Source organism: Chlorocebus sabaeus, chromosome 2 (genome assembly GCF_047675955.1).
Source record: "Chlorocebus sabaeus isolate Y175 chromosome 2, mChlSab1.0.hap1, whole genome shotgun sequence".
Classification (NCBI taxonomy): Eukaryota; Metazoa; Chordata; class Mammalia; order Primates; family Cercopithecidae; genus Chlorocebus; species Chlorocebus sabaeus.
In genome coordinates, this window is record NC_132905.1 from 2248323 (window position 1) to 2275495 (window position 27173).

At 55.1% G+C, this 27173-nt stretch overlaps 1 protein-coding gene across 1 annotated transcript in view; it reads right to left on the reverse strand.

Annotated features, from left to right (window-relative positions):
• CDH4 (cadherin 4) overlaps positions 1–27173 on the reverse strand; it is a 681695-nt gene that overhangs the window by 17303 nt on the left and 637219 nt on the right. Inside the window, exons 8-9 of the mRNA XM_073005461.1 lie at positions 25251–25388; positions 10849–11034 (exon numbers count right to left, since the gene is read on the reverse strand). Of these exons, the coding sequence (XP_072861562.1) occupies positions 10849–11034; positions 25251–25388 (324 nt within the window). The remainder of the gene's footprint in view (positions 1–10848; positions 11035–25250; positions 25389–27173) is intronic.

Below are 27173 nucleotides of genomic sequence, written 5' to 3' on the forward strand. Positions count from 1 at the left end.
CTTCGCTCAAGCCTTTCCTACACATTTTGGGGAGGGAAGGAAATTACATGGAAACAGCTTGGGGCCCTGAGACATTCAGTGGCAAAGCTTGCAACAGTCTCACTGGAAAAAAACACAATACAATGTGTTGCAATTGCATTAAAAATTCTGCTTAGATATGTGCAAAGTAACATATGCATCAGAGTATTCATTGTGTAGTATACACAGAGACAATATGCTGGAAACGACCCAAACATCCATCAGCTATGGTTGGCTGCACGGCCTGCAGTACATCTGCACGGGGAGACACTTGCAGCTGTAAAGAGAATGAGAACAACCTGTGTGTGCTGAAGAGGAGAGGTTTCCAGGATCTACTGGTGGCCAAAAAAGCAACCCACACAGTGTGCACCTTTTGTGCAAAACAGGGAGAAAAATACGATTTGTATACGTATTTGCTCATGTTTGCAGAAAGAAACATGAGGATAAACCAAAAACTAATAAAAATGATCATCATTATTAGAGAGGAGGAATGGGGTCAAGGTCAGAGCTGGGAGTGTGAGTTTGTGAGTTTGCTATCTATTTCTTATCATATAGTTTTGATTTTTTTTTTCGACAGAGTCTTCCTCCACTGCCCAGGCTGGAGAGCAGTGGCATGATCTCGGCTCACTGCAACCTCTGCCTCCTGGGTTTAAGTGATTCTTCTGCCTCAGCCTCCCCAGTAGCTGGGATTACAGGTGCCTGCCACCATGCCTGGCTAACTTTTATATTTTTAGTATAGACGAGATTTCACTATGTTGGTCAGGCTGGTCTTGAACTTCTGACCTCAGGTGATCCACCTGCCTCGGCCTCCCAAAGTGCTGGGATGACAGGCGTGGGCCACTGCGCTCTGCCCAAAATGTGCTTTTGAGGGTGATGCATTCTGACAGATTTAGATGTGGAGGATCATGAGGTCTGGTAATTAAAAAAAGTACTCCTGCAAAAAGTGCAGATTGCTGTGCAGCAGCGTGCCCATCACTGTGAGATTTACATGATACCACACTTCCACGCAATCACGACACCACGCTTCCACGCGATCACCACACCACGCTTCCACGCGATCACACCACGCTTCCATGCGATCACCGCGACACCACGCTTCCACGCGATCACGACACCATGCTTCCACACGATCACTGTGACACGATTCCACGTGATCACCGTGACACCATGCTTCCACACGATCACCCTGACATGCTTCCACGCAGACACCACGTTTCCACACAATCACCATGACACCATGCTTCCACGCAATCACAACACCACGCTTCCACGCGATCACCACGACACCATGCTTCCACACGATCACTGTGACACGATTCCACGTGATCACCGTGACACCACGCTTCCACACGATCACCCTGACACGCTTCCACGCAGACACCACGTTTCCACACAATCACCATGACACCATGCTTCCACGCAATCACAACACCACGCTTCCACGCGATCACGACACCATGCTTCCACACGATCACTGTGACACGATTCCACGTGATCACCGTGACACCACGCTTCCACACGATCACCCTGACACCACGCTTCCACGCAGACACCACGTTTCCACACAATCACCATGACACCACACTTCCACGCAATCAAGACACCACACTTCCATGCAATCAAGACACCACACTTCCACGCAATCACGGCACCACACTTCCATGCAATCACCACGACACCACACATCCACGCAATCACCGTGACACCGCACTTCCACACAATCATGACACGGTTCCACACAATCATCACGACACAGTGCTTCCAGGCAGTCATGTCGGTTCCTCCTACTTCTAGGAATGCCTGGAAACCTTCATGATAAGCAGTGTAAGACATTTCCACTTAGAGAGGAACTTATCTGCTGGAGGGATCAATCAGCTTCCCCAAGAAGCAGGAAGGCACTATGTCCCCCCACTGATGTGATCTCCCCATGTTCCCGCCCCTTGTGAGCTGCCCGTAGGCAGGAAGGCCAGGCACTGTCCACAGTGGAGCGGAAACGGCCAGTTTGTGGCTTTGGAGCTTCATAAGCTGAGGACCACAGGAGAGACAGGAAGGAACCTGGGGTGTTCCACCCACGAGGTGCTGTTGCTCTGAACCCCACTCGCCATGCTTAGGGCCGGCAATGAAGCACCTGAGGCTGAACAGACCCAACCCTGCCCTTTCTCTGGGGCCACCACAGCTTCTCAGCATCTGATCTTTCCAAGCAGGAACAACCACACAATCTAGTATGTCACACTCAGGACTTCTCGGCACTGCTACTGAATAAAATATTTCAGTACAAAAAGAAGAAATTTTAAAATCACATCAATAAGGTCAGGTGCAGTAGCTCATGCCTGTAATCCCAACACTTTGGGAAGCTGAGGCAGGAGGATAGCTTGAGCCCAGGAGTTCGAGAGCAGCCTGGTCAACATAGTGAGATGCCATCTCTACAAAAAAAAAAAAAAAAAAAGAAATTAGCTGGGCGTGGTGGCACACACCTGTAGTCCCAGCTACTCAGGAGGCTGAAGTAGGAAGATTGCTTGAGCCTGGGAGGTCAAGGTTGCAGTGAGCAGTGATCGCACCACTGCCCTTCAGCCTGGGCAGCAGAGTAAGACCTCGTCTCAAAAAATAAAATTGCCTAAATAATAGTATTGGATGAGCATGGAAGGAAAACTGAGACAGTTGCTCCTGGAAGCCTATGACTGCCTCCAGGAGGGTCTGCAGGGAGGGACAGAGATCACAGTTCTGGTCCTGGATCCCCACTGTCCCTGCACTGCCCCTGGGGGTGACACGCAGTCACCATGACACCATGCTTAGGTGAGCCCTCATCCTCCCCAGGGGTGTCCATCTGAAGGAAGGGGTGGTCCCTGCAAGCCTCCCTGAGTCCACAGTGAGATGCCTCGTGGCTCCATGATGCACACTGTCACCTCTCACTGCTTTGGTGCATGACCCCCACCCTGACTGTGCCACCCCTGGGGCAGGGGCTGTGCCCTGTACCTCTGCCTCCCCAGCACCCATCACAGTGCCAGTGTGGGTCATCTGTACCCCATGGGTGCCTGGGAGATATAGGGGGTGGGCACCCCCTTGTTCACCACCATTGCCCAGGACCATCTGGGGGTTGTGTGCGCCACACAGGGGTCTCGCACCTGCAGCTGTCACCTTGCAGGACCTTCCACGGCCCAAGCTGACTGCAAGTCTGATGGGACGCCTGATCCAGAATAACCCAGCACCCTCCTCTGAAAGGTTCTACCAGGGGTCTCAGGTTCCTCCAGGTCTGGCCTTGGTTCCTCCGTCTCTGGACTCCAGATGCCTCCAAGCTCCCAGCGCCTGCCTGCACCCACATCGTGTTGGGGTCCCCCCCAGAGCTGACCACACCACTGCCTGCAGCTGCTCCCCCAGGCCCTCCAGGAGTTGGCTGGGACGGGGCCACTCGTGGGGCTAGACTGTTTCATCACGTCGTGGTGGCGCTATGAACAAGCCCCTGAGGGAAGTGGTCTTTCTCCCATATTTATTGGCTCATGTTCCCGGGACACGGAATAACGCTGCATGTTTTGTGTTAAAAAATCGTGTCACCAGTCTGAGCAAGGAGGCCTTCCAGAAAGATGATTATGGCCAATAAAAGCCCACAGGAAGATAAAATAAAACACATTTGTAATGGAGAAATCAATAGGTAATTTGCTTTAGCAGTTTCGATTAGGGTGGCTGGATCTACTCGCTGAGGCTCAGCATGGCTGCCGCCCACACGTGGCCATGACCCTTCACTCAGAGGTGAGCAGCTGGGCGTGTGCCTGAGCAGCAGCTCCAGCACCGGCTGGGCAGGGCCAGGTGGGGACACACCAGGATGTCTGTCCTGCTCCCCTCTGATGGGAGACTCAGGGGTTTCCACTCAAAGTCTCACTCTGTGTCCCTGTCATGGGGAGGAGTTGCCTGAACTGAGGGCACCAGAACCCCATCACTGACCTGCTCTCCCCCGAATTCCCACCTGCTCTGCCCGGAATTCTTGCCACCTGTGAGCCTCCCACAGGAAGGCCACCTCTGTTGATGCCCAAAGGGAAAGTGGCAGAGGCCGGTTCTTGGCTTTTGAGCTTTAAAACTGAGGGCCATGGGTGAGACAAGAAAGAACCTGGGATGAGCCTGGGCCTGGGCCTTGCTCCTTCGAGATGAAACTTCCCAGCTGGAGGAGAGAGACAAGAGGCCGTGCTGGGCCCTGAGGAGGGTGTGATGGTAACAGATGGCTTATTTGGGTTTGGGGACCTGAGAGCAGAGAAGCTGTGTGTCCACCTCAGGTACAGCCTGGGAGGTGGCAAGGCTCATTCCTCAGCCCCCGCTGGTATGGCTAGGGAGATGGAATTGGGAGTGTGGGGCAGGACAGATCTGGACGGCCTGCCTGAGATGTCTGTGGACTTCTTTTGACAGTGGCCAAGGTGGACCCCAGAAGTGAGGGATGATGCAGCCAGGATTTGGGTGACTGATGACTGAGGACCGACGTGACCCGACACTTCTGAGAGCTGCCCAGGAGTGCTCTCCTCCCCTGCACAGGGCACTGCATCAGCCCAGAGCATGGACACAACTGTGGGAAAAGGGAGGCAGAAGAGATGCCAGTCTACCACTTACCACCACCTGGGGGGACCCGGCTAAAAACAGAAGCTAAGTCGGTTTAGAGAAGGAAAGAGCACACTGCTGCATTGCTGGATTTGGGGCTTCCAGTGTGTACCTGACATAGAATATTTCAGTGATTCCTCCTCACCATCCCCTCTGCAGACTATAAACTACTGGAGGGCGGGAGCAGTGACCTGGTCAGGTCTGCAGTGTACATACATGATATGGCGCCTGCTCTTCTGAGGGACTCAGGGGACCATTCATGGAATTAAAGTAACCTTCATGCTCTGGGGAACTAAGCAGGGAGAATGATCAGGAGCCTCTCCCAAGCTCAGGACGACAGTGACAATGACGACAATGAGGATGATGATGATGATAACGATAATGGTTATGATGATGGCAGTAGCTAATACCACTGATTCAGTCCTTACCTTGTGCCAGGCACTGTGCCAAATCTTTTATATCCAGGGTCTATTTCAATGTGAGTCATAAGTCTCTGGGCATAGGCCCCACAATTTGCCTCATTTTATGTTTGAGGTAACTGAGGCACAGAGAGATTAAGTGGCTGGTCCATGCCAGGGGTAAGTGAGCAAAGAGCTAGCATGGGAATCTAAGAACAGATGCCCTCAAGATACTGGATGTCTCCTGTGGGCTGGGCCAAGAGGTCCCTGTACTGACCTTCTGCCTCCCACACCACCCGCCACTCCCCAACCCCTCCCCTCCACCCCGCTCCCCTGCTCTAAAAGGGAATGCCTGAAAAGATGATGTCTCTACCAACAAACGCAAAACCAATTTTGGAAATGTTTTCTAAGATGAAGCATCCCCAGACTAAATATACACCTTAAACAGACTCTAAATTGAAACTTCAGAGAAAAGCACTATAGGGAGTCAAAACAAAAATGAAAGAAAAAGGAAAAAGTGTGGTTCTCCTGTTGAATGCTACCTAGGACACAATGACCCGTGACTCTGTGGGGACAGTGTGGCTGTGTCTGTGCTCGAGACTCGAGCTCCTCAAATTTCAAAATTTATTTGAAACTTGACATGCAGTAAGAGTCACTCTAGGAATGCTAACAAGTGTACGGAAGCATGACCAGCCCCGCGGCCAAGGTGCAGGAGAGTCCCGTCTCCTCCACGCTTCTCTCGTGCTGTGCCTTTGCAGTCCCCTCCTCTCCACCCACTGGCAAACCACTGAAGGGTTTTCCGTCCCCACAGTTTTGTCTTTTCCGGGACGTTCTGCAGATGGGGGCATGCAGCAGGCCATCTTTTGGTTCTGACTCATCTCACTTAGTGTGATGCATTGGAGACCCATTGCGTGTCACATGGATCTCACGTTTGTTCCTTTTGACGACTGAGCAGCTTCCCATTGTAGGACTCTTGGACTTACAGCTGGGGAGAGGCATCATGGGGTCTCAGGGCCCCTGGGCTGGGGACTCTCAGCTGGGCCAGAGTTTCATGCTGCTTAAGGAGGTCTTGGATCCCTCCTCAAGCCTCCTGTCCCCTCCTCATGGCACTAGGAAGGTTTCACGCTGGTCAGATGGTGCCATCTGGCCATGTCAGGATGCCCTGGAAGAGAACTGGGCTCTGAGCAGACACAGCCCAGCCAGCTCTCAGCACCAGCTTCAAACCTGTGGAACCTTGTCCTGAGCACACACAGACACCTTGGCTCAGACAGGCAGGGCCAGCGAGGAACCTGGATGGTTAACAGATGGCTTTATGGCAGAGGGAGCCGGTTCCAGTCCCAGCTTATACAGTCCCCGCTGTGTGATCCTGCGTGTGGGCCCTCAGTTATGCCGTCTGTGAAACACGATAAGAATAGCAGCTCCTTGGTGGGTGTGAGGAACAAGTGAGATGGGGGTGAGGATGGCACACCTGGTATCGGTGCCCAATCAATGTCACTGTAGCTGATCACACCGGGGCCTGGCCTGAGGCTCCCTGGCAGTTTCAGGGTGCTGGAGATCTGGGGATGTGCAGAAATAGGGACGGTGCCAGTTCTCTGGGTCATGAAGACTCGAACCAGCTGCGGCCCTTCTGGGCCCTCTCCTGGCCTGGGGTGCCCCTTCCCTCCATGCACGTGCAGCAGGCGGTGCTGTAGGAATTTAGTTTGCTCCTCCTTGTGCCCAGTGGGGAAGACAGCTGTGTGAAAAAGGCAAAATGCACCCCAAGTCCCAAATCTGAAAATCTGCAGATTTTCACATCTGGGTTTCAGCTGGTGGGTGCCAGCCCGCCTGTGGGTGTGGAGCGGCAGCATCTTTGTAGTTTCTGTGGCTCTGATGGGAGATGCAGGTTACCAGGAAAGGGCTATGTTTGTTCCCCTGAGCATGGCAGGTCTTCAAGTGTCCCGGGCCTGAGGGATGGGGCCTGCAAGATCTGAGTCGATTCCAGGGTTATTCTGCCGAGGCGGAGCCCGCACCGATCTCCGTTGATTCCAGGGCTATTCCACCGAGGCTGAGCCCGCACTGATCTGAGTCGATTCCAGAGCTATTCCGCCGAGGCTGAGCCCGCACCGATCTCCGTCGATTCCAGGGCTGTTCCACTGAGGCTGAGCCCGCACCGATCTGAGTCGATTCCAGGGCTATTCCACCGAGGCTGAGCCCACACTGATCTCCGTCGATTCCAGGGTTATTCCGCCGAGGCTGAGCCCATGCCCAGGAAGGAGAAGCGCAAGTCCCAGTGGGATCTGTGTCCTGTGCTTTTCCCAAAGAGGGTTTTGAGGACTTCAATATTTAAAGAGGAAAGAGCAGACAGGAGGGGAAGGAGGAAAGGAAAAAAGCGGGGTCTGGGTAGGCAATGAGACAGTGGCTACATCCTTGCCAGGCTCTGCTCTGCACTCAGTGGATCCGCATTTCACAGAAGCTGGGGTAGGTGTGTGAAGCCCCAGTTACCTGTGTGGCCACAGAAGGGAGGCAGCACCGCGAGACTCAGTCCCCATGTTCCACTTCCCTTTGGCATAGTGGGTTTGGGGTCCTGAGGTTTTATCTTCCTCTCACAGGCCCCTCAATGGCCTCAGTGCCATTGATGACCGGCTGTGGGGGGCAGGAAGCACAGGTGATGGGGAGATCTTAGCTGTGCACGTGGCTCGCAGGCAGTGCTCATCAACATCCTGAGAACCAGCATTCTGCAGACACGCTTCGGGAAACCCCACTCTCACTATGTAGACAGAGGCCTGACAAGGGGAGGGTGGAGCTGGGCAGGAGACCCCAATGGCTTGGGGACAGGACGTGGCACAAACTCAGTGGAGGGTGGCCTGCTGCCAAGCTGTCACATGGCAGAAGGTCAGTGAATGTGCCCGGCTGTGCCCACCTGGCTGCCGTCAGCACCTCCTTTGCTGCCTCCAAAATTCATGCCCCACCCACTTGCCAGCCAGGGCCTTCCTGCTGTGGGGAGACGGCTGCCAACAGCTGAGCCCCGGGGGAGCTGTTCTCCCAGTGGCCTTCTCAGGCATCCTTAGCTGGAGGAAGAACCCGAAGGGGATGATTCTCCATCTCAAGAATTAGTTCCTGGGGTGGCGGCCCCCAGGCCCTCCTGGGACCCTCAGTCCATGCCCCACAGACTAGTTGTGCTGTACGCTTGGAACCAGTGGCTCCTCTCTGAAGAACAGAAGAGGGCTCCGTGGGCCTGCTGAGGGTCTGGCCCAGTGCCACGAGGCCCATTCTCTCCCAGGATGCTGGGGCTTCCCTGCAGTTGGCCATGCTCTTCCACCTTCTGTGGCTGTGATGCTCTGCACAGATAGGGCCAGGCAGGCGCGTGACGGCTGAGGCCACCAGCCCCTGGGCTGGGCAGGAAGCCACCTTCCCTGGAGTCCTTAGGGGTCAGGCTCTCCCCACCACATCGAGCCAGCCTTCTTCCTTGGTACCGGCCCTTTCTGATCTATGTTTGCCGATGAAGGTGGTGGGGCTGTGTGTGCTCCAGCTGCAGAAGTGGTCCTCCAGGGACAGGGCAGGTGAGACAGGTGCTGATCTCCTTGGGCTCAGGGCTGCCCTTTGTGTTCCCTGGGAAGGCCACAGAATCCGAGCTGTGGAAGTCAGAGACGCCTCCTTGGAATCACAAGCAGGAGACGGGCTGAGGCTCGCTGCTCACTGGGGAAGAAGGCCCCAGCCAGTGCTGGGCTCAGAGCTCACTCTTGTCCTCTGCCTGCATGTCATATCCAGTCTCTGTCACCTTCCCATGAGCAACTTTGCCGGCAAAGTGGCTGACGATTCACCTTGTGGGTTTCTAGGGGCCAGAGCTAGAATACTAGCTCGAGGTCAAAGGAGAAAAGGTTTCCTACATCTTTCCTCGCCATGCCCAGTCCCTGCAAACACAGATCTGACTTTGCCACTGGGGCCGCGATTGCGCTAAAGCCTCACTCTGAAAATTAATAATTAGAGTGGAAGTGAAACGTGTATTTTGCCTCTTCTCTAAGAACTATCTTTCAAGGTGAAAAAATAGCCTCTCTTGAAGAAGAAGGCTTATACAGAGTTAGGGGTGGAATGCTGTGACATGTTAATTTACTTTCAAACATATCAGTCAAAATAAAAAGATTTAGTAAATGTAGCAAAATGTTAATTAAATCTAGGTGACGGGTATACGGAAGTTCATTTTACTATTATTTCCGCTTGTGTGTATATTTGAATATTTCATAAAATAAAAATGATGAAGACATTTTATAAGATTTTTCAGGAGAACTGGTCTTCACTAGCTTACTTAGAAAAGGGGTTATTAAGAAAAGGAAAAAGATGATTTTGGGGTGTTGAGAAAAGACACAGATCCTGGAGAAGCCTATTTTCTTCTCCTGTGATCTCCTAACATCTAGCTCCCCTCTTCCTTGGAGAAGTTTGGGAGATGTGCCCATAATTATGCTATGCAGTGTCTTCTCTGGCTAAGAATGGTCATGTGACTAAACTTTGCCCAATAAGATGTGAACAGGTGTTCTGAGAAGGTCCTTCAATAAAGGAGGGGCAAGCCATTCTTCCGCCTTTTTGATTTCCTACTACCTGTAAAAGTCTTGTAATGGCTGGTGCTCTAGCAGCCATTTTGGACCATGAGGGGCCCTGAAAGGTGTGCACAGCAGAGCAGAGGACAGAAGGAGCCAGGGTTTCTGTTGATTGTGCAGCTGTGACATCGGCCTCAACTGCCCACCTCAGGACTCTTCTCACGTGAGAGAATAAAGCTCTCCAGTATTTAAGCTTCTGTGGTTAAGCTCTGCTCCGGGCTGCTGAAGGAAGTTTCTAAATGATCCAACCCAAAACGAAACTTGCTTTCCCTTACGCTTTGGCAGATCCTATCCAGCTTTAAGCTCACCCTTCTGTTAGTCCCTGCCCTTTTCTCTAAAAATGCCCAGTGTACTCTTGCTCTTTTCTTCTTAGTCCTATTCAAAATTATTTTGGGACAGTAGCTGCTAAACTTCTTCACACGAAGTTGTAAATGATCACTAAGTGTTACGATATAATTCCCAATCTGCCCTTCCAGGGGAATATGAATTGTAAGTGTAGAAAAAGAGTTAGGTTAGAAGACTGAATCACCACTACTATAATGATAGGGCTGTATAAGTAAATTTGAAAATTTAGATTAAATGGACACTTTTCTAGAAAAACACCTCTAACTAAAACCATCAAAGAAATTGAACCAGCAGTTACAAACCCATCTCTCTCCAAAACAAAAAGAAGCACAACCAAAAAGACAAAATCTGCAGCTACTGAATGTCTTCACAGCACAGTGTGACTGAATATTCAGGGCACGGATTATTACAGCATCACATGACCCGTCTCTGGGACAGAAAAATACTCTTGAGATTAGTCTGTAACCTTGATAGCAAAACCCAGGTGAGGATGCTGTAAGCCTAAATCACCCAGAAAAGGACACGAAAAGCTTCCAATATCAGCAAAACAAATTCTTCAACATGTTACAAAATACTACCTCACTACTCAGTGGGATCTACCTCAGGAATGCAAAGATGGTTTAACATTGGGAATTCTAATAATGAAATTCACCCATTACTAGAGTAGTAATGCTGGCCCAAGTGGGTGGCAGCAAATATACAGACATTGAAAAGGGAATGGGAGGGTATTCTGGGGGGTCTGCCAAGCCCATGCAGGTCACATGACAGGTCCTTGTGAAGGTTGTGTCTGCCTCTAGCAGGTTGGGTTACCTGTCTCTGCCCTTGGATATTAGGGGGGCACTAACTTTACACCAAGTATCACTCCTGTTTCACTGTCCCAGGGAGTGTGCAGGTGGCAGAACCTGGGGTGCCTGGCAGGGTGCGAGAAGAGTACGCACCTTCACCACGGTGACCATGCCTTCATTGGTGACGGGGTCTGTGCGGACGCTGAAGTGCCCGGAGGGATCCCCACTGATGATGCGGTAAACGGCGTTCCAGTTTGGAGAGTGGGGCTGATCTCGGTCCATCACCGTGAGGTTTGCGACCACGGTCTCCACACGGTTTTCTGGGACCTCCCCTGCAAACTGCAAAATGGAAGGAAAGAATGTTACAAACCCGCGTTAAGTGTAAATATGTACAGAGAAGTGCACGTAGCGTATGTGTGCAGCTCAATGAATGTTCACAAACAGGACACACCGTGTCAGCCCAGCTCAACGAATGTTCACAGACAGAACACACTGTGTCAGTCGCGCCCAGATCAGGAATCAGAGAAGACAGGCTGCTCGGGGGTGCACAAGAGTGCGCGCCTCGTAGCACCGCTGCCGGGGCCCCACTGAAGCAGGCGTGCAGACCTGCCCGGCAGGTGCGTCAGCCTCGCGGCAGCAGCAGAGGACCACTGATGGAGCAGCTTCAACAATGGGTGCTTCTTTTAATTCCCAGTCCCCACCCCAGACCCAGACCCCTTCCAGGTCCCAAAGTTTCCACCTGTACTGGCTGGATGGTGGCCCCGACGATATGGCCACATCTCAATCCTTGGAACTGGAGATGCCCCCTTGTAGGAAGAAGAGGTGCTGGAGGGAAGGATTATGAGCCAGGGAGATTTTTCTGGATTATCCAGGTGGGAGCTAAATGCTACCACATGCATCTTCAGAAGAGGGAGGCAGAGGGGATTTCACAAAGAAAAGACACAGACACATTCGGATGGGGCGGCCATGGGAGATGGCGGCAGAGACTGGAGTGATGCCACCACAAGCCCAGGAATACCAGGGTGGCCAGCAGAACCTGGAAGAGGCAGGAAGGGCTCTCCCTGGAGTCTTTAGAGGGAGCAAGACCCTGGTGAGTTCAGACTGACAGAATAAATTCCTGTTGTTTCAAGCCCCCGTTTGTGGCCATTTGTTGCTGGAACCTCATAAGCTCATGCTGACTTCTGATTTGTTGTGGGAAACTTATAAGCTCATGCTGACTTTGACGTCAAAGATGAGTTCATCTGGGTTTGTTCTTTCCGTGAGTGGAACCTTCCAGCACTTGTGTCTGGCTTCTGCTCAGCACTGTGGCTGTGGGACTCCTTTGTGTTGCCACATGCAGCTGAGATGGCTGAGCAGTGCTCTGTGATGTGACAGTGCTGTGATCAGGTACCCTTCCTCCCAGGGCGGGTGCTGGAGCGTCAGGACAGGGCTGTGCACGTCTGCAGGCAGCTCTGCTCCCCTTCCACTGGGAGGGGAGTGTCCCTGGGTGGGAAGCCCCTGTGTCCTGGCGTGGGGAGTGTCCCTGGGTGGGAAGCCCTGTGTCCTGGCGTGGGGAGTGTCCCTGGGTGGGAAGCCCCTGTGTCCTGGTGTGGGGAGTGTCCCTGGGTGGGAAGCCCTGTGTCCTGGTGTGGGGAGTGTCCCTGGGTGGGAAGCCCTGTGTCCTGGTGTGGGGAGTGTCCCTGGGTGGGAAGCCCTGTGTCCTGGCGTGGGGCACTGTTAGGGGCTGAATGGTGTGTCCTGGAATTTCTGTGTTGAAGCCCTAAACCCCCAAGGCCTCCGAGTGTGACTGTATTTGGAGATAGGGCCTTTAAGGAGGTGACTAAGTTAAAACAAGGCCGTCAGGGTGTCTGGGGCATTACCCAGGCCACCTTCGCACCTGCCCTTAGCCAGGAGGCAGGGAGGAGCCCTCGGGTGCAGCGAACAGAAACTTGCTCTGGGGTAACCTGAACACAGGAGCCTGACCTTCCAGGGCTGCAGGTGACTAGGCCCATCAGGGCAGGGCTCTGTCCTTCCCCTGCCTCCAGTGGTCAGGACCCTGCAGCTTGGCCTGGCCCTCTGGCTGCCTGAGAGGCACAGCTGTCCGTTCGGTAAGAGTCTTCCCGGAGTGCCCCTCCCCAGCTGACTTGTGCCGATGCTCCGTTGGCCAGGACAATGTCCCACGGCTACCACCAGCCCAAAGAAGGGAGCCTTGTCAGGTGGGAAAGGGAGAAGGGGTGGGAAACGGGCACTGGGGAGCCAGCCGACCGTGTCTGCCACAGGCGAGTCCTGCAAGGATAGAGAAGCACACAGAGGCCCTGAGGCATCGGTTCTGGGCCCAGTCTCAGTGCCGGTGTGAGAGGAGGCTGTGAGATGACGCAGATTCATCCAACCCACAAGCGCCCTTTCAGCATGCCTCTGTCATGAGTGTGGAGGCCCCGTCAGACCAGTGGACAAAGACGTCAGGCGAACAAGGTCCAAGGACATACAGATGGCGACTGTCCCTGCTGGCCCAAGGCCTGGCCTCTCATCAATGAATGAAGGAATGAGTGATAGCCTTCATATAAATGCACAAAAATGAAATATGCTGGTCCCCTTTCCAGGCAGGAGCCAAGTCAACGTTCCGAAAAAGGATGGAGACGCAACAGAAGAATTCAGAGCCCACACCAATGGGCTGCCTTGTCACGGATGGAAAAATATTCCCATTTAATCCCAGACAAGCACTGTGTCGTTTCTATTTCAAAAGCTCAGAGAAAGTCCTTTAATCAGGCTTCTTGACCTGGGGCTCTAAGCGGGGCTGAAAACCCCACGGCCCGGCCCAGCTCTGGGTCTGGTAGGAAGGGCCCTGCCTGTCACCTGCAGCTGCAAGCACTCACATCCCGATACAATCACCTTGTTAGGAAGAAAAATTGTGGATTTACCCAAAGTGGGATCTCAGCCACGTCTGGGGAGCAGGATCCTTTCCTCACATGACGGCCACGCTCAGCCATAGAATATCTCATCTCAGGATTGGGAGGAACCGTCTTTGTTAAACTCCAGAGCGGACAGCTGCCGCCCCCATCGCTCCCAATGTCCAGTGTCGGTTGGAATCTCCTAGCTGTCTCTGCTCCTGAGCCAGGTGGCCGGAGCCCGGAGCCTGCAGCTGGGTACCCGGGGAGGCCTGGAGAGGCTGACCTGGCTCTAGAGGAGGGAGCTTTGGGGCTCACTGTCTTCCCTTCATCATACATGTTTTGAGTCGCCCAGGTGTCAGATCATCCCCCAGCAGGACAGGGAGCTGGCATCGCCATGGGACGCACTGGGCTCTGAATTGCACAGCATCATGGCAAGGGAGACGGTGCCTGCTGGGGGATGGCAGGGGTGACTCAGGCCATGGTTGGAGATCCATGTGTTCTAGGGGTGAGAACACACCTGGGAGGGAGCTGCGTGCCTGATCTCAGCCCTGCGGTCCTTGGGTGCGAGAGGACAGCTCTTGCTGGGGCTGTGGCCACATGGGGTCCTGGGCGGCCAGGCCCCAGGCAGAGGACCGCTGTGGGGGGACATTCAAGGGAGCTTCGCTGAGGCCTGTGAACAAGTTCCAGGAGGGCCGGGGACTGGGCGGGAGGGGGCAGCCCTCCTCAGCCAGAGCTGTGCTACTGTGAGTCTAGGGGCTGACCTGGTGCCCGGGGGGCCTGGGGGTGGGCAGAGCTGTGAGGTGGAGCTGACAGTCCCCCTGGTGTCCTCAGGGGAGATGGCAGCTGGGCCACATTACACACTCGCTGCTGGGACCATCTCCAGGCAGAGGTGGTGGTGGGAGGGCCTCAGGGCAGGGGGAGCTTTGCAGGCCTGGAGCAGGGAGGAGGGTGTCCCACCCCGTTGTCAGTGAGGCAGGCAGGTGACCCCTGCAGTGGCTGGTGGAGGACTCAAGGCCAGTGAGCTCCCCTGTGAGATCCCCCTGACCCTGGGGATCTGAGTTTGCAAACTGTGCTGGACGCCAGGACCCCAAGCCCTCTCCAGAGATGCCGTGAATGCACAGACACTGCTCTGGCCAGGCCCTGCAGCACACACTGCTGGTGTCTGACACCTGGCCCCGGGCCATTCCCTCTGCTGGGGACGCTACCTTGCCCCAAAAGCAGCCTGCCTGAATCTTGGGGTCACTTCTCCTTTCTTGAGTGAAAACCTGCTGGCCTCCCCCAGGAGCCATGTGGCAGCCCTCGGTAGCTTCTGGCCTTTAGGATTCTGAGGGAGGGTTGACCAGGATCACGCTGCTCTGGTCCTGTGGCCATGTCACCCCAAGTTTCCTTAAGGGTTTGGTGGGATGAAGGGCTCTGGTCAGCTTGGTCTAGTGAGGCGCTGGCTGGAAGCCTATTTTTATAAATAAAGTTTTATTGATACCCAGCCACGCCTCATTCATTTACACGTAGCCCATGGCTGCTTTCCTGCCCCAACAGTGGCTTTGAGTCACGACAGACAGCCTGACCAGAGATAAAAATACTATCTGGTCCTTTGCTGAAAATGGTTCAGATCCTTGTTTTCCACCCCCGAGGCCCCCGCCTCAATAACTGGTTTGAAATAGGCTAATGACTTAAGTCAGCCAATTAGGGGTCAGTTCTGGTGGCCCCTGCGTCTGTCCTGGACACGGTAACCACACGAATCTGAAGGCATCGGGTTGGTGGGAGCTGCCATTTGCAGCCTGAGAACAAAGCCGGCTGGAGGAAGCATGGCCCAGGGGAGTGTCATGGTGAGCTAGTGGAGCCTAGATGCAGCCACGCCTGAAGGGAGATTTTCCAAGACTTCTGAGCTCTTGTGAAATGAGCCACTCTCTTTTTATTCAAGTTGCCAGGGTCAGCATAGTGGCCACTGGTGAGGCTTCCTGGCTCCCCTGCACCTTCTCAATTCCCTTCCTTGTTTTCCAGAAATCCACTTTCCCGGCCTCCTCTACAGCCACAACCAGGTGGGTGACCTAGGACTTGCCAGGCAGGTGCAGCTGGATGTCTGTGGTTCAGAGGAGAGGTGGTGAGGGCCTGGTCCTGGCAAGCTGCAGAGATGCCTTGAGCTTTGGAGCCAGCAGAGGCAGAAGGTAGGGCCAGCACCCTTGCAGGTGGCAGGGACAAGGCTCTGTCAGTGGTGGGGGCAGGAGGGCGCCCTCCTGGTGGAGCAGCCGTGCCTGATGCTCCCGGCCCCTTGGATTCCGTGGCCCCTCACACCCTCTGTAGTGTCTGTCTTTGCTTACGTGGCCAGGTGGGTCCTGGTGTCGTGTGCCGTTTTAGCGAGGACCTGTCTGACGCTTCCCCACTCGCTCCTGTCCTTCTGAGGAGCAGCGCGGCGCGCTCTGCGTCCATTCCCTTGCAGACCTCCGAGTGAAGTTTAAACGAAGGATCTATTCTAAATCATGCAAGTTTAATAAAGGTTCACAAAGAAGGCCTTCGCCGATAAATCTGGTTTAGGATTTTCTTATTAACCTTACCCTAGCCATAATGACTTCTAAATTTAATTTTTTCAGATTTTCCTACACAAAGAAAGCCTCTCAGGCCCCTTGGGATGACATGGCACGTATTTGGGAAAGGAGGAATTTTAAGAGCATCAGAATGGAATTTCTTGCCACGACCGTAATCTAGAATTCAGCTGTGCACCCATCCCGAGAGGTGGGAGGATTTTGTCTTCCTACGAGGGCCTTCCAGCACAATCCCAGCTCCGAGGCAGAAACCGTGAGGTTCTCAGGGGAAGGTCACCATTCACAAGAGGAGGCTTTGGGCAGGACCCCTGCAGCACAGCCAGTGTTTCAGGAAAACCCACCCAACTGTTTCCTTATGATATCAGCAGGCGGTCAGGGCCGAGAGGGCCAGGCGCCATCCACACAATGTCCAGCAAGACCCTGGGCCTCCAAGGCACCAATGCTGGGGCCACGGTGGTCCTATCCTCAGGGGGAAGTCCCACATCTGCCACACGGCAAGCGGCCACGTGGGAGGAAGTGGGAGGGAAGTTTTGTTCCCCACAGGAAGGTGGTTCCCTCTGTGACACGAGGAGGAGGGACCCCGTTCTTCAGGAGGCTGTGGGGTCAGGTGCGCTGGCACAGGCAGGGCACTCAGTGCAGCACCTGGCACAGGGTCGGTGCCCACCTGCTGCTGTGATGACCAAGGCTAAGGGCGGATTTCTGTGCCTGCAGCTGAGAGACCGGAGGGGACATGGTTCAGACGAAGCTGACTTCTGGCTGGTGGGTGTGAGGACTCCAGCCCAGGCAGGCATTTTGTCAAGAAAGAAGGGGGCCAGAGGAGAGAAGGAAGAGGGAGAAGCTGCCAGAGAAGCCCCAGGGAGAGCACAGGGCACACCCTGTCCCATGTCGTACCAGTTCTCAGCAGCTGCCTGGTGATTCCCACGCTCCATGACCATGATCTCCAGGTACCCCGAGGACTGGGAGCCCCATGAGAGAGCCGCAGCCCCTGGCACCCTTGCGCCCCTTCCAGTGAGTCACCATCATGCTAATCCTCATGCCCCAAACATCCAATCCCTGGTGGAGGCCCCGATGACAGCTCCCGCCAGCTTGGTGTGGGTGGGGCTATGGGCCCTGCAGCCCACACTCTCGGGACTGGCTGCTGTCCCCCGCTGGGGCCAGCCCACAGGACACTGGCTTGGGAGAAGTCCCAGGGGCGGCCAGTCAGACGCCTCCAAAGCACCAAGAGAATCCACATTTGCAAGAGCAGAAATGCAAAACAGCTGGCAGTGGGCAGGAGCAGAGAGGAGAAGCTTGCGGGCCCTCACAAAGAGACAGGCCTGTCCCAGACAGGGGGCTCCTTGGGCTCATGCTGGTAACAACCCCAGGGAAACAGAATGACAGCATTTCGGGAGCAGGAGGCAGAGGGGATTCTCTGCCATGGAGACCTGCTGGCAGCCAGAGGCAAACAGTTACTCTCCAGACCATTCGAGAAAAGACGTGTCTGCCCCTGTGTCAACGGCAGCTCATTTGCCTGCAAATCCCTGGGAACATGGGGCCCCGCACGCTCCTCTGTGGATCTGCCCTTGCACCCCTGGAACGAGCACAGGAGCGGTTCTGCTGGGTGGCGGCCACATGCCCCAGGGAATGGCTCGCATTTAGGGCTCTGCCCATAGCCCCCGGGTCTCTGTGGCTGGTGAAGGGCAGAGCGAGGCTGCTCCTCCTCTAATGGAGGCCCCCGGGGTCCTGGTTTCAGAGGCCCAGGCTTGACCTTTTCTGCCTCTGCAGTGCTCAACCATTTGTGCTGCCTGACCTGCTCTGAAAACGGCCGTCCGCAACGCATCCATGCCCGCCGGGGACCCGCCTTTCGTGACTTTGGAACTCCGAGGACTGAACACATCATGGTTTGAATTTCCATCAGTTGCTGGAAGCCAGAAGGTGCCCCCGGCTCCAGGCCGCTCCTCAGGTGTGACACGCAGGACGGCATCTTGGTGATTTGCTGCTGTGCTTAATTTCTGTCTGTCCCTCCCACATCCAGTTTTCTGGCAAAAGACTAGTGGCAGTGACTCAGTATCTCATAAAGACAAGCCACGGCCGACTGCGAACTTTGCTTCCTCGTCTGACAGACAGTAGTGCCACTGAGGCCCAGCTTTGTGTCCTGAAAGGCTGAGGACCTCCTTTTGCCTCTTCCCACGGAGCAGGTCTGAATGAGCAGAAACGGGACCCTGCCACTGCCCTCGTCACCCCAGCACCGTGGGCCAGCATAGGATCGACATTTTCACTGAGGTGCTGCTTGCTCAGAAGTGTCTGGCTGGTCCTAATGAGGCCTTGGCGTTCCCAGCCACCTGGCGTTGGGTGCTGCTTCTTCCGGCTGGAGCCTGGTATGGACAACGGCATCTAACTGGAGGGAAGTGCCCGAGCCTGGTGTGGACAAGGACATCTAACTGGAGGGACGTGCCCGAGCCTGGTGTGGACAAGGACATCTAACTGGAGGGACGTGCCCGAGCCTGGTGTGGACAAGGACATCTAACTGGAGGGATGTGCCCGAGCCTGTTGTGGACAAGGACATCTAACTGGAGGGAAGTGCCCGAGCCTGGTGCTCGTGCCCAGCCGGAGCTCAACGGATCCATCACTGTGACGAGCACAGCTGAGTGCCGGCCCTGACGGCTCCTGTCCGGCTGGGGTGTGGTCTGCGGTGCCCGCCACGGGGCTGGGAGCCACCTGGGGACACAGCCGGCCGCAGTTCCTCCGTTCTGTGATTGCTTGCATTGGAAAATCAATAGTGTGAACCTACAAACCACAGCTCCTTTGGATGTTACAATGTCATTGCTTTTTGGAATTTAGTTTTCTATTCAGTAAAACAATGATGATTTCTGCTGAGTTCTGAGTTCACAAATCAGAATTGTTGGATCCGTGGCTCTTGTGATTAGAAGGAAGTTGCAGGCGGTTTTTCTTCTTCCTCCTCGTCCTCCTCCTCCTCTTCCCTTTACAGACAGGAGCTTTGGGGGCAGCAGGGGGGTGTGGGGGGGTGGCGGAGCCTGCGTTCCTGAGCCTCTGCTCCCACCTTGCAGCGCTGCTATGAGGGACAAAAAAGTGCTCCCTGCAACGCACGCTTGAGGGAAGAACCAGCCATTTAGCTCAAAATTAACCTGAACCCCCCTTTTGGGCTTTTGGGTCCATAGGCCAGGTTGGCTTTGTCCCTTCCCAGAAAGGACACAGAGGTTGACCCATCTTCTTACCCCGGATTGGAGCACAACTGCAGGCAGCAGCTTGTCTGTGCCAGGGTGAGGGACACGATTGCTGTCAATCATCATTATTAATCATACAACAGCCACAGTGGCCATATTATTGCTGTTCTACTCATTGGGTCTTTCTTTGAGTCACGTATTGCTGCCCAGGGACTGATATCTGGGCACACTCGGTCTTCACACACCCATCAGGCAGGAACAGATGAGGAGACGGAGGCACAGAAGACTCTGCAACTTGCCCAAGGCCAACAACTGGTCAGTGGTGGAGCCAGGCTTGAAGCTGGGGAGTCTGGCCCAGCGCCCACCCCCAGCCCCTGGGTCCCACCTCTCCCACGCAGCTTGGACAGGCGGGTCCAGGGAGGCCTGAGAGACTGGCGGGAGCACTGTGGCTGGGAGGACTGAAGTCTTGACCCCCAGGCCGAGGGACCCCAGGTTTCTGTGTGTCCCGGCCTTAGGGTTGTCCTTCCCAGTCCGTGGCTCCCCCAAGTCTCTGGACCGATGTCCTGTTGGTCCCTGCCCCAGGATGGGACCAGACTTGGGCTCTCAGAAGTGCCCCCTCTGCAGCCATCTCTAGGAAGCCGTTCCTGGTGGGAGGAGCAAGGAGGCGGGAGGTGATGTCAGGCGGGCGGGAGCTCCTGGTCCCTGCAGCCGCCACCTCTGTGCTCGGAAAAGCTGACTCCTATTAATTATTTATGGCCGAGGCTTGCACAGAACACCCAAGCATAATTAAGGGCACTGAGTCCATTCTGATTTTCAGATACCCGATTCTTGTGCTCAGGACTCATGCTGAATTGTAATTTCTCCCCTTCTTCTGTAGAAGTCAGGGACTCACAGGGCTTGGCCAGGGTGGGCATGCAGCCGGGCGTGAGGGGCCGGGGATCTGTGGGCGAGAGCTGCCCCAGGCCAGCCCAGCCAGTCCCCCTGCCGAGGCTGGCCAGTAGTCCCTCTACCCTGCAGAGCTGGGGCTGCCCTTCCTCCCGGTCAGGAGTGTCACTTCCGAGGAGGGACCGCAGGCCGCATCCTCAGGCGGCTTGGGGCGGAACTTCCAGAAGGACCTCAAAAACATGAGGGCCACAGACCCACAGACCCCAGGGCTCCTAAGTTCAGCTGACACCCCTGCCTCTGGCAAAACCATTTTTAATCCCTTTGAGAGAAAAATCTGTATTTCCACATTAACTGTGATAACCAGGTACTGGCTGAGCCAGGCACGCCCTAAATGCTGGGGACCCACTCATCCTGCCCTCGGAGAGCCTGTGGGGAAACCAGCACGACTCCCTTCCCTCTTACTTAAAAAATATTTAACCTGATTTTATTCACACTTGCCTTGGGACGGGGAACAGATCATTCACAAAGACATAAAGTACAAAATATGTCTTATCATGTATGCATTTTAAATGACAACAATAATATACCTTAATAATTTCTACCACTCTCTTCTTCTTCTTTTTTTTTTTGAGACAGAGTCACTCTCTCTCCCAGGCTGGAGTGCAGTGGTGTGATCTCAGCTCACTCTAACCTCTGCCTCAGCCTCCTGAGTAGCTGGGATTACAAGTACATGCCACCACGCCTGGGTAATTTTCTTTTTTTTTGTATTTTTAGTAGAGATGGGTTTCACATCTTGGCCAGGCTAGTCTTGAACTCCTGACCTTGTGATCCACCTGCCTTGACCTCCCAAAGTGCTGGGATTACAGGCGTGAGCCACCGCACCTGGACCTCCCTCTTTACCATTTGGGGAAACTGCGCTGAGAAGGTTTTGGTGACATTGCTACAAGCCCCTCACCTTTGAAAGGCCAAAACGAACAGGATGCCAGGTCTGTTAAAGCTGGAACCGTGTCTGCTCACCGCCCATCTCCATGCCCCTGGGACGGGGGCCTGGGGCACCACCCGTGGCATTTTTAGAGCAGATTTATGTTGCTGAAGTCTTCAACTTCCACATAGATCAGCAGTGCTCCTGATGACACCTTGAGATGGGATTAATTCTAGGTAGAAAGCGGGGATGAAATCCTGCTGCTCGGCCGGGCGCGGTGGCTCACGCCTGTAATCCCAGCACTTTAGGAGGGCGAGATGGGTGGATCACGAGGTTAGGAGATCGAGACCATCCTCGCTAACACGGTGAAACCCCGTCTCTACTAAAAAAATACAAAAAAACTAGCCAGGCAAGGTGGCGGCGCCTGTAGTCCCAGCTACTTGGGAGGCTGAGGCAGGAGAATGGCGGGAACCCGGGAGGCAGAGCTTGCAGTGAGCTGAGATCCGGCCACTGCACTCCAGCCTGGGCGACAGAGTGAGACTCCATCTCAAAAACAAAACAATACAAAACAAAACAAAAAAAGAAATCCTGCTGCTCAGAGAGGTCCAGCGATCCGACCTTGGCTACGCAGCTGGCAGGGACCAAGAGGGGGGCTAGTACTGGGCTTCCTGATGCCAGGGGGCCCTCCCTGTGGGCATGTGTGTGGGTCGGGGGGTGGGCTGGAGGAAGGCCTGTGGTGCCAGATCTCCAGGGTCGCCCTGTGCTGGCTGGACCTGTCCCTGAGAACTTCACTGTAGGATCCATGCAGTGGTCCTGCATAGGAGGCCTTGGGGCAGGGTCTGAAGCTTGCGTCCTCTGTGGCCACCAGCTTCTAGCACAGCAGACCCCACGCTCACCTGCTGGAGGCAGTGCTGAGGGCCGAGGGTCCCCGCTCAGCCTCACGTGGGCAGTGCAGCCGTGCTCAGAGCCGGTGAAGGGAAAATAACTTTTAATTAACATTTAGGACTCAGAACTGGATCATGCAAATCTCCTGCCTCTCTGTAGCTTCTGCTGATTGTTCTTGATTAGGCTTGGTAAAAATAGCCGGGCGGCACGCGCAGCAGCGTGGCTGGCCCTCGCCATCCTGCTGGCCCCTTTGCCTGCTCCATCCCACAGTGAGGCATGGACGGTGTCCTGGGGCTCCTGCCTGTCACTCATCTTCAGAAGGACACACCAAGGGCCATCCTAACCCCGAGTACTTACAGACACCCCTTCCCCATGACCATGTGACCCAGTCACCTGGAAAAGCCACCCCAGGGTGGAGGAGACCCTCCCTGCCAGGGTCATCCACCCATTGTCCACTCACTAGCACGTCACCCCACCGCCTGACCAATGCAGCAGACTGCGGATCCTCTCCCGGCCTGTATTAGACCGGGAGGTGCTGTGGACACTGGCTGAGAAGCACCTAGACATATCTGTGTACTCCTCAAGAGATGCCATTTCCCTGCCCCGTGATCTGGGGCCTGGGACCTGCCTGAGGCCCTCTGGAACCAAGAATGGACAATGGCCCAACTCTGGGAGGTGCATGAGGCTGCAGTAGCCTGTGCTTAGCCATTGGAAAAGCACAGGGATGTGTCTCTCTAATAAATGCCATGGGGACCCTCTGCCCCAGTCCCAGGAGGAGCAGTCCCAGGGTGGTGTGGCCGGTCAGCAGTGGCCGTGAGGGTAGCTCAGTGCCGAGGGCTGCTCAGTGCTGGTCAGTGCGGGTGGCTGGTCAGTGCTGGTGGCTTGTCAGTGCTGGTCAGTACTGGTTGCTGGTCATTTTTGGTCAGTGCTGGCAAATGCTAGAGGCTGGTCAGTGCTGGTGGCTGGTCAGTGCTGGTCAGTGCTTATGGTTGGTCCACTAGGTCTAGAAGGGCCTCTGCCTTGGCTTCCCAGAGTCTCGGGAGGGGGACCAGAGACGAGGGGTAGGGCTTGCAATGGAATGATGGGATTCTCTGAATTTTGGGATTTAGGACCACAGTTCCCCTTGTTTATCTTCTGCCCCCCAACATCTCAGAGAATCAGGTCATCCCCACCTTTCGTTCAAGGGGACACAGAGGCAAGAATTCTCCCCTGCTATGTGCTTCAAGTTGCCTTGAGCCAAATGCAGAATTCTGTTGGGGGCTCAGTGTGACTCCCGGTCTGGCCGTTTTTCAGAGGCATGTGCAGGTCAGGGACATCCTGCGGTTCTCTGTCTTCCTTCACAGGGATGCCGGCTCCAAGAAAGGCAGAGACACCTGCTCCACACAATTTGCGTCACCTTCTCCCCTCCCTCCCTGCCATCACTTCCTTCTCTTTCTTGGAGTCAGGGAGGAAGGACAGCTGGGGCTGCCTGGTCAGCTGTGTGGGTGCAGCCCGGCTGCGCTCTTGGGCCTGGACGTTATTATTCTCCAGGGCCCCGGGGTTAGCAGCTGCTTCCCCTATGTCCAGACTCCCCGGGAGCCTGGCCCTGAGCTTTTCCTGCCCGTTACTCATTGGCCGGAAGAGAGCAAATAGAGACTGAAGCCAAGAGAGAGAAGGGGGTGTTTTCCAAAGCATCTGAAAGCCTTCCTGGCCAATTGTATGAGAGCTGTTGCATCCTGGGGCTGCGCCCTGTTAAATGCTCCTCAGGCTCCTGGTTGCCCTGGCTGCTTGCTGCCTGGGACTCGCTGCCAGGAGCCTGAGGGCGCGCCTGGAGCATCCCAGCCCTGCCGCAGTGGTGCTGAACTGGCTTCCTTCGCTGTGATCTGCCATCTTCCCACCAGATGGCACTGTGTGCTCACGGCCACCCCCACCTGGTGCAGCTGCATCCGGGGCCCGGGAGGCAGGACACAGGAGGCCCAGATACAGGACGGGTGCCGTGGTGAGGGACTCTGGCCTTGAGCTGCCTTCTCAGCAAGCCGGCCTACCCACAGGGAGGAGCGTCTCCCTCCTGACCCCATCCCTTCCCGTCCTCACTCCTGACCCCATCCCTTCCCGTCTCCCTCTTAGCCTTCCGCAGCCCAGAGCCCTCATCTGTCATTGGGTTAGTTGGGGTTGGCTGGGATCAGAGGCTGGCTCTGCACCCTGGGGCCCAAGGGGCAGCTCCACAGATGCAGCTGGTGCTGCCGCTGTCATTGCTCTCATGTCATTGCTATCATGATTGACACACAGCTCTGTGGGGGCCTCGGCCTGGGGGAGAAGCGGGTGATATAGTTGTAGGGGCGGAGAAAACCCTGAGATCCTGGCATCTCGGGGTCACAGCCACTCTGGGAGCCCTCGCTGACCCTCCCCTCTGCACGTTGCAGCCTGGTGCCTTAAACCTTCCTAGAGGGGTTCCCAGGGCTGGGTCACGTGCCTGTGATATCAGCACTGCTACAGGGGCCCAAAATGACAGCTTGGGGACACAGTGTCGCACCCCACGGACCCAGGGAGTCACCACAGAGGGTCCTGGTTGGTGAGAAGGGCAACAGCCGAGCTGGGACCTCCCCAGATAGCCGGGCAGCAGGGAAGTGGGGTCATCGAATGTCTGTCGGTGCAGTGGCCTCTGCAGATTTCAAGGGAAGGGCCCCTCCTGGTGGGGCAGCTGCTCTGCTGGAATCCAGAGGAAGCGGGGGCCGCATGCCTTACAGCCCCGTCTCCACCATGTTCCCACCAGAGAGTCTGGCCCCCTGTGAACTGGGGGCTCGGGACCTCGCAGGGGAATTTCAACAACATTCAGTGAGTGGTCACTCAGGTCCCAAGCAGCCGGTATGGGGCCCAGTCACGACCCCCTTTCTGCCAACAGCGGGCCATAGAGGGTCAGCCAAGTTCCACACACAGGATGGACCCGCCATGCCAACGCTCCATCTGGGCATCCCCCAACCTGGTCCCACACGCAGTCCTCTCAAAGTGGCAGTGACATCAGCCCAGACAGTACCAGTCAACTCCTCCAGACATCACAGAGATGCCTCCCAGGCAGCAACCGACCTCCGCCGCAGGTCCCCTCCCTGGCTGAGCCCCGGCCTCTTCCCCTACTGCACACACCAGGAGTGGAGCCACTCCACACAGCAGCCCCCACTGCCCAGGGCCCATCTTACATGCTACCTGCCAAGCACCCATCAGACAGCGCTGCAGAGAGAGAGGGAGCTGAGCCGCACATCAGTGCATTCCTGCCCCGCACAGGCCATGCATCACTGGGCGGTTTCGAGGGACTCACCGTGCTGGCGGTAAATTCTGGCGGGTTGTCATTCACGTCTGTCACCGTGATGATGGCTGTGGCTGTGTTTGAGAGGCCATAGTTGAGATTTCCTTCCATGTCTGTGGCCTGAACGATGACTGTGTACTGCTGAACTTTCTGGAAGGGAGACACCAGTTGAGAAAGAACAGAGAATCAGTTTGGGTTTTAATTGACAGGGCACTTATGGAAAGAAATCTGTTCACAGGAACGGAGTTCCTGGAGCCGGTTCTCTTTCATCGGGGGCTGTGTGCTGGGCGCAGGGCCTTCTCCAAGCCTCCCGGATGACACTGTCTATCGGAGTAAGTTTCTCCTCCCCTCGCCATGGCTTAAGGTGTGGCATGAAGAGGTTTGCTTGTGTTTTCATCTCTGTGGTCCTGCCGTTAATAGGGGTAGATCACGTTTGGTGCCAAGATAGAAGGAAGGAGAACAGGGGAGCCCAGAGGGCACTGGGGTTGCATTCGGTCTGGAAAACCAAGCAGGGACAGTTTGCAAAGGGAGGGATGCCCCACAGACCCGGGTCAGGAGGGACCTCGTTTCTTGAGTGTCTACCTTGTCCAGCTGAACTGTGGGTCAGACATTCAAATGGGAAGAAAAGACAAACCCTTTCCCTTCTCTTTGCAGGTGTGGAGATGCAAGCATGCTTTCTGCTGGAAAACGCAGTCCTGACAGGGCAGTTTACCGCGCAGGCGCAGGTGTGAGCTTCAAATGGCAAATAAGGCTTGGCGGGATGAGTGCATTTTATTAGGCATTGAAGGAGTCTCATGGCCTTTCTCTGCAGAGCCCTTGCTGGGAGTCCATCAGTGCCAAAATCCCTGAGCTGGCAGAGGTGGCTTTTCCACACCTCTGTTCTGACCCAGAGGCATGAACTTCTGAGGTGGCAGCTGAGGACAAGCTTGTGGGCAGCTCCCTGCTGGGACCACAGTCCGCCTCTCATCAGTACCATTAGGGGAGGGGATTCTGGGGACCAAAGCAAAAAAGGGACCCTGCGAAATGCTCTCCAAGTGACAAACAATCCTGAGTCTTGCTTCTCTCTAAGAGGTTAAGGGAGGAGACCAGTTCCTAGCAGAGTGATTCAGTGAAACACGCTCAAGTTCCATAAACTGGCTCCATAAGGAATTACCAACAGCAGATGGTCACCAATATTTTCTCTTTCCAACCATCATCCATCCATCTCTCCACCCAGCCACGCACCCCCTGATCCACCATCCCTGCATTCACCCATCCATCCATCTATCCATCCACTCACCCAACCATCCATCTATCCATCCACTCACCCAACCATCCACTATCCCTCTATCTGCCCTACATCCATCTATCCATCCACCCACTCACCCATCCACCATCCCTCTATTCACTCAACCATCCGTCTATCCCTCTATTCACCCACCCATCCATCTATCCATCCACCATCCCTCTATTCACCCACCCATCCATCTATCCATCCACCATCCCTCTATTCACCCACCCATCCATCTATCCATCCACCATCCCTCTATTCACCCACCCATCCATCTATCCATCCACCATCCCTCTATTCACCCACCCATCCATCTATCCATCCACCATCCCTCTATTCACCCACCCATCCATCTATCCATCCACCATCCCTCCATCCACCATCCCTCTATTCACCCACCCATCCGTCTATCCATCCACCATCCCTCTATTCACCCACCCATCCATCTATCCATCCACCATCCCTCTATTCACCCACCCATCCATCTATCCATCCACCATCCCTCCATCCACCATCCCTCTATTCACCCACCCATCCGTCTATCCATCCACCATCCCTCTATTCACCCACCCATCCATCTATCCATCCACCATCCCTCTATTCACCCACCCATCCATCTATCCATCCACCATCCCTCTATTCACCCACCCATCCATCTATCCATC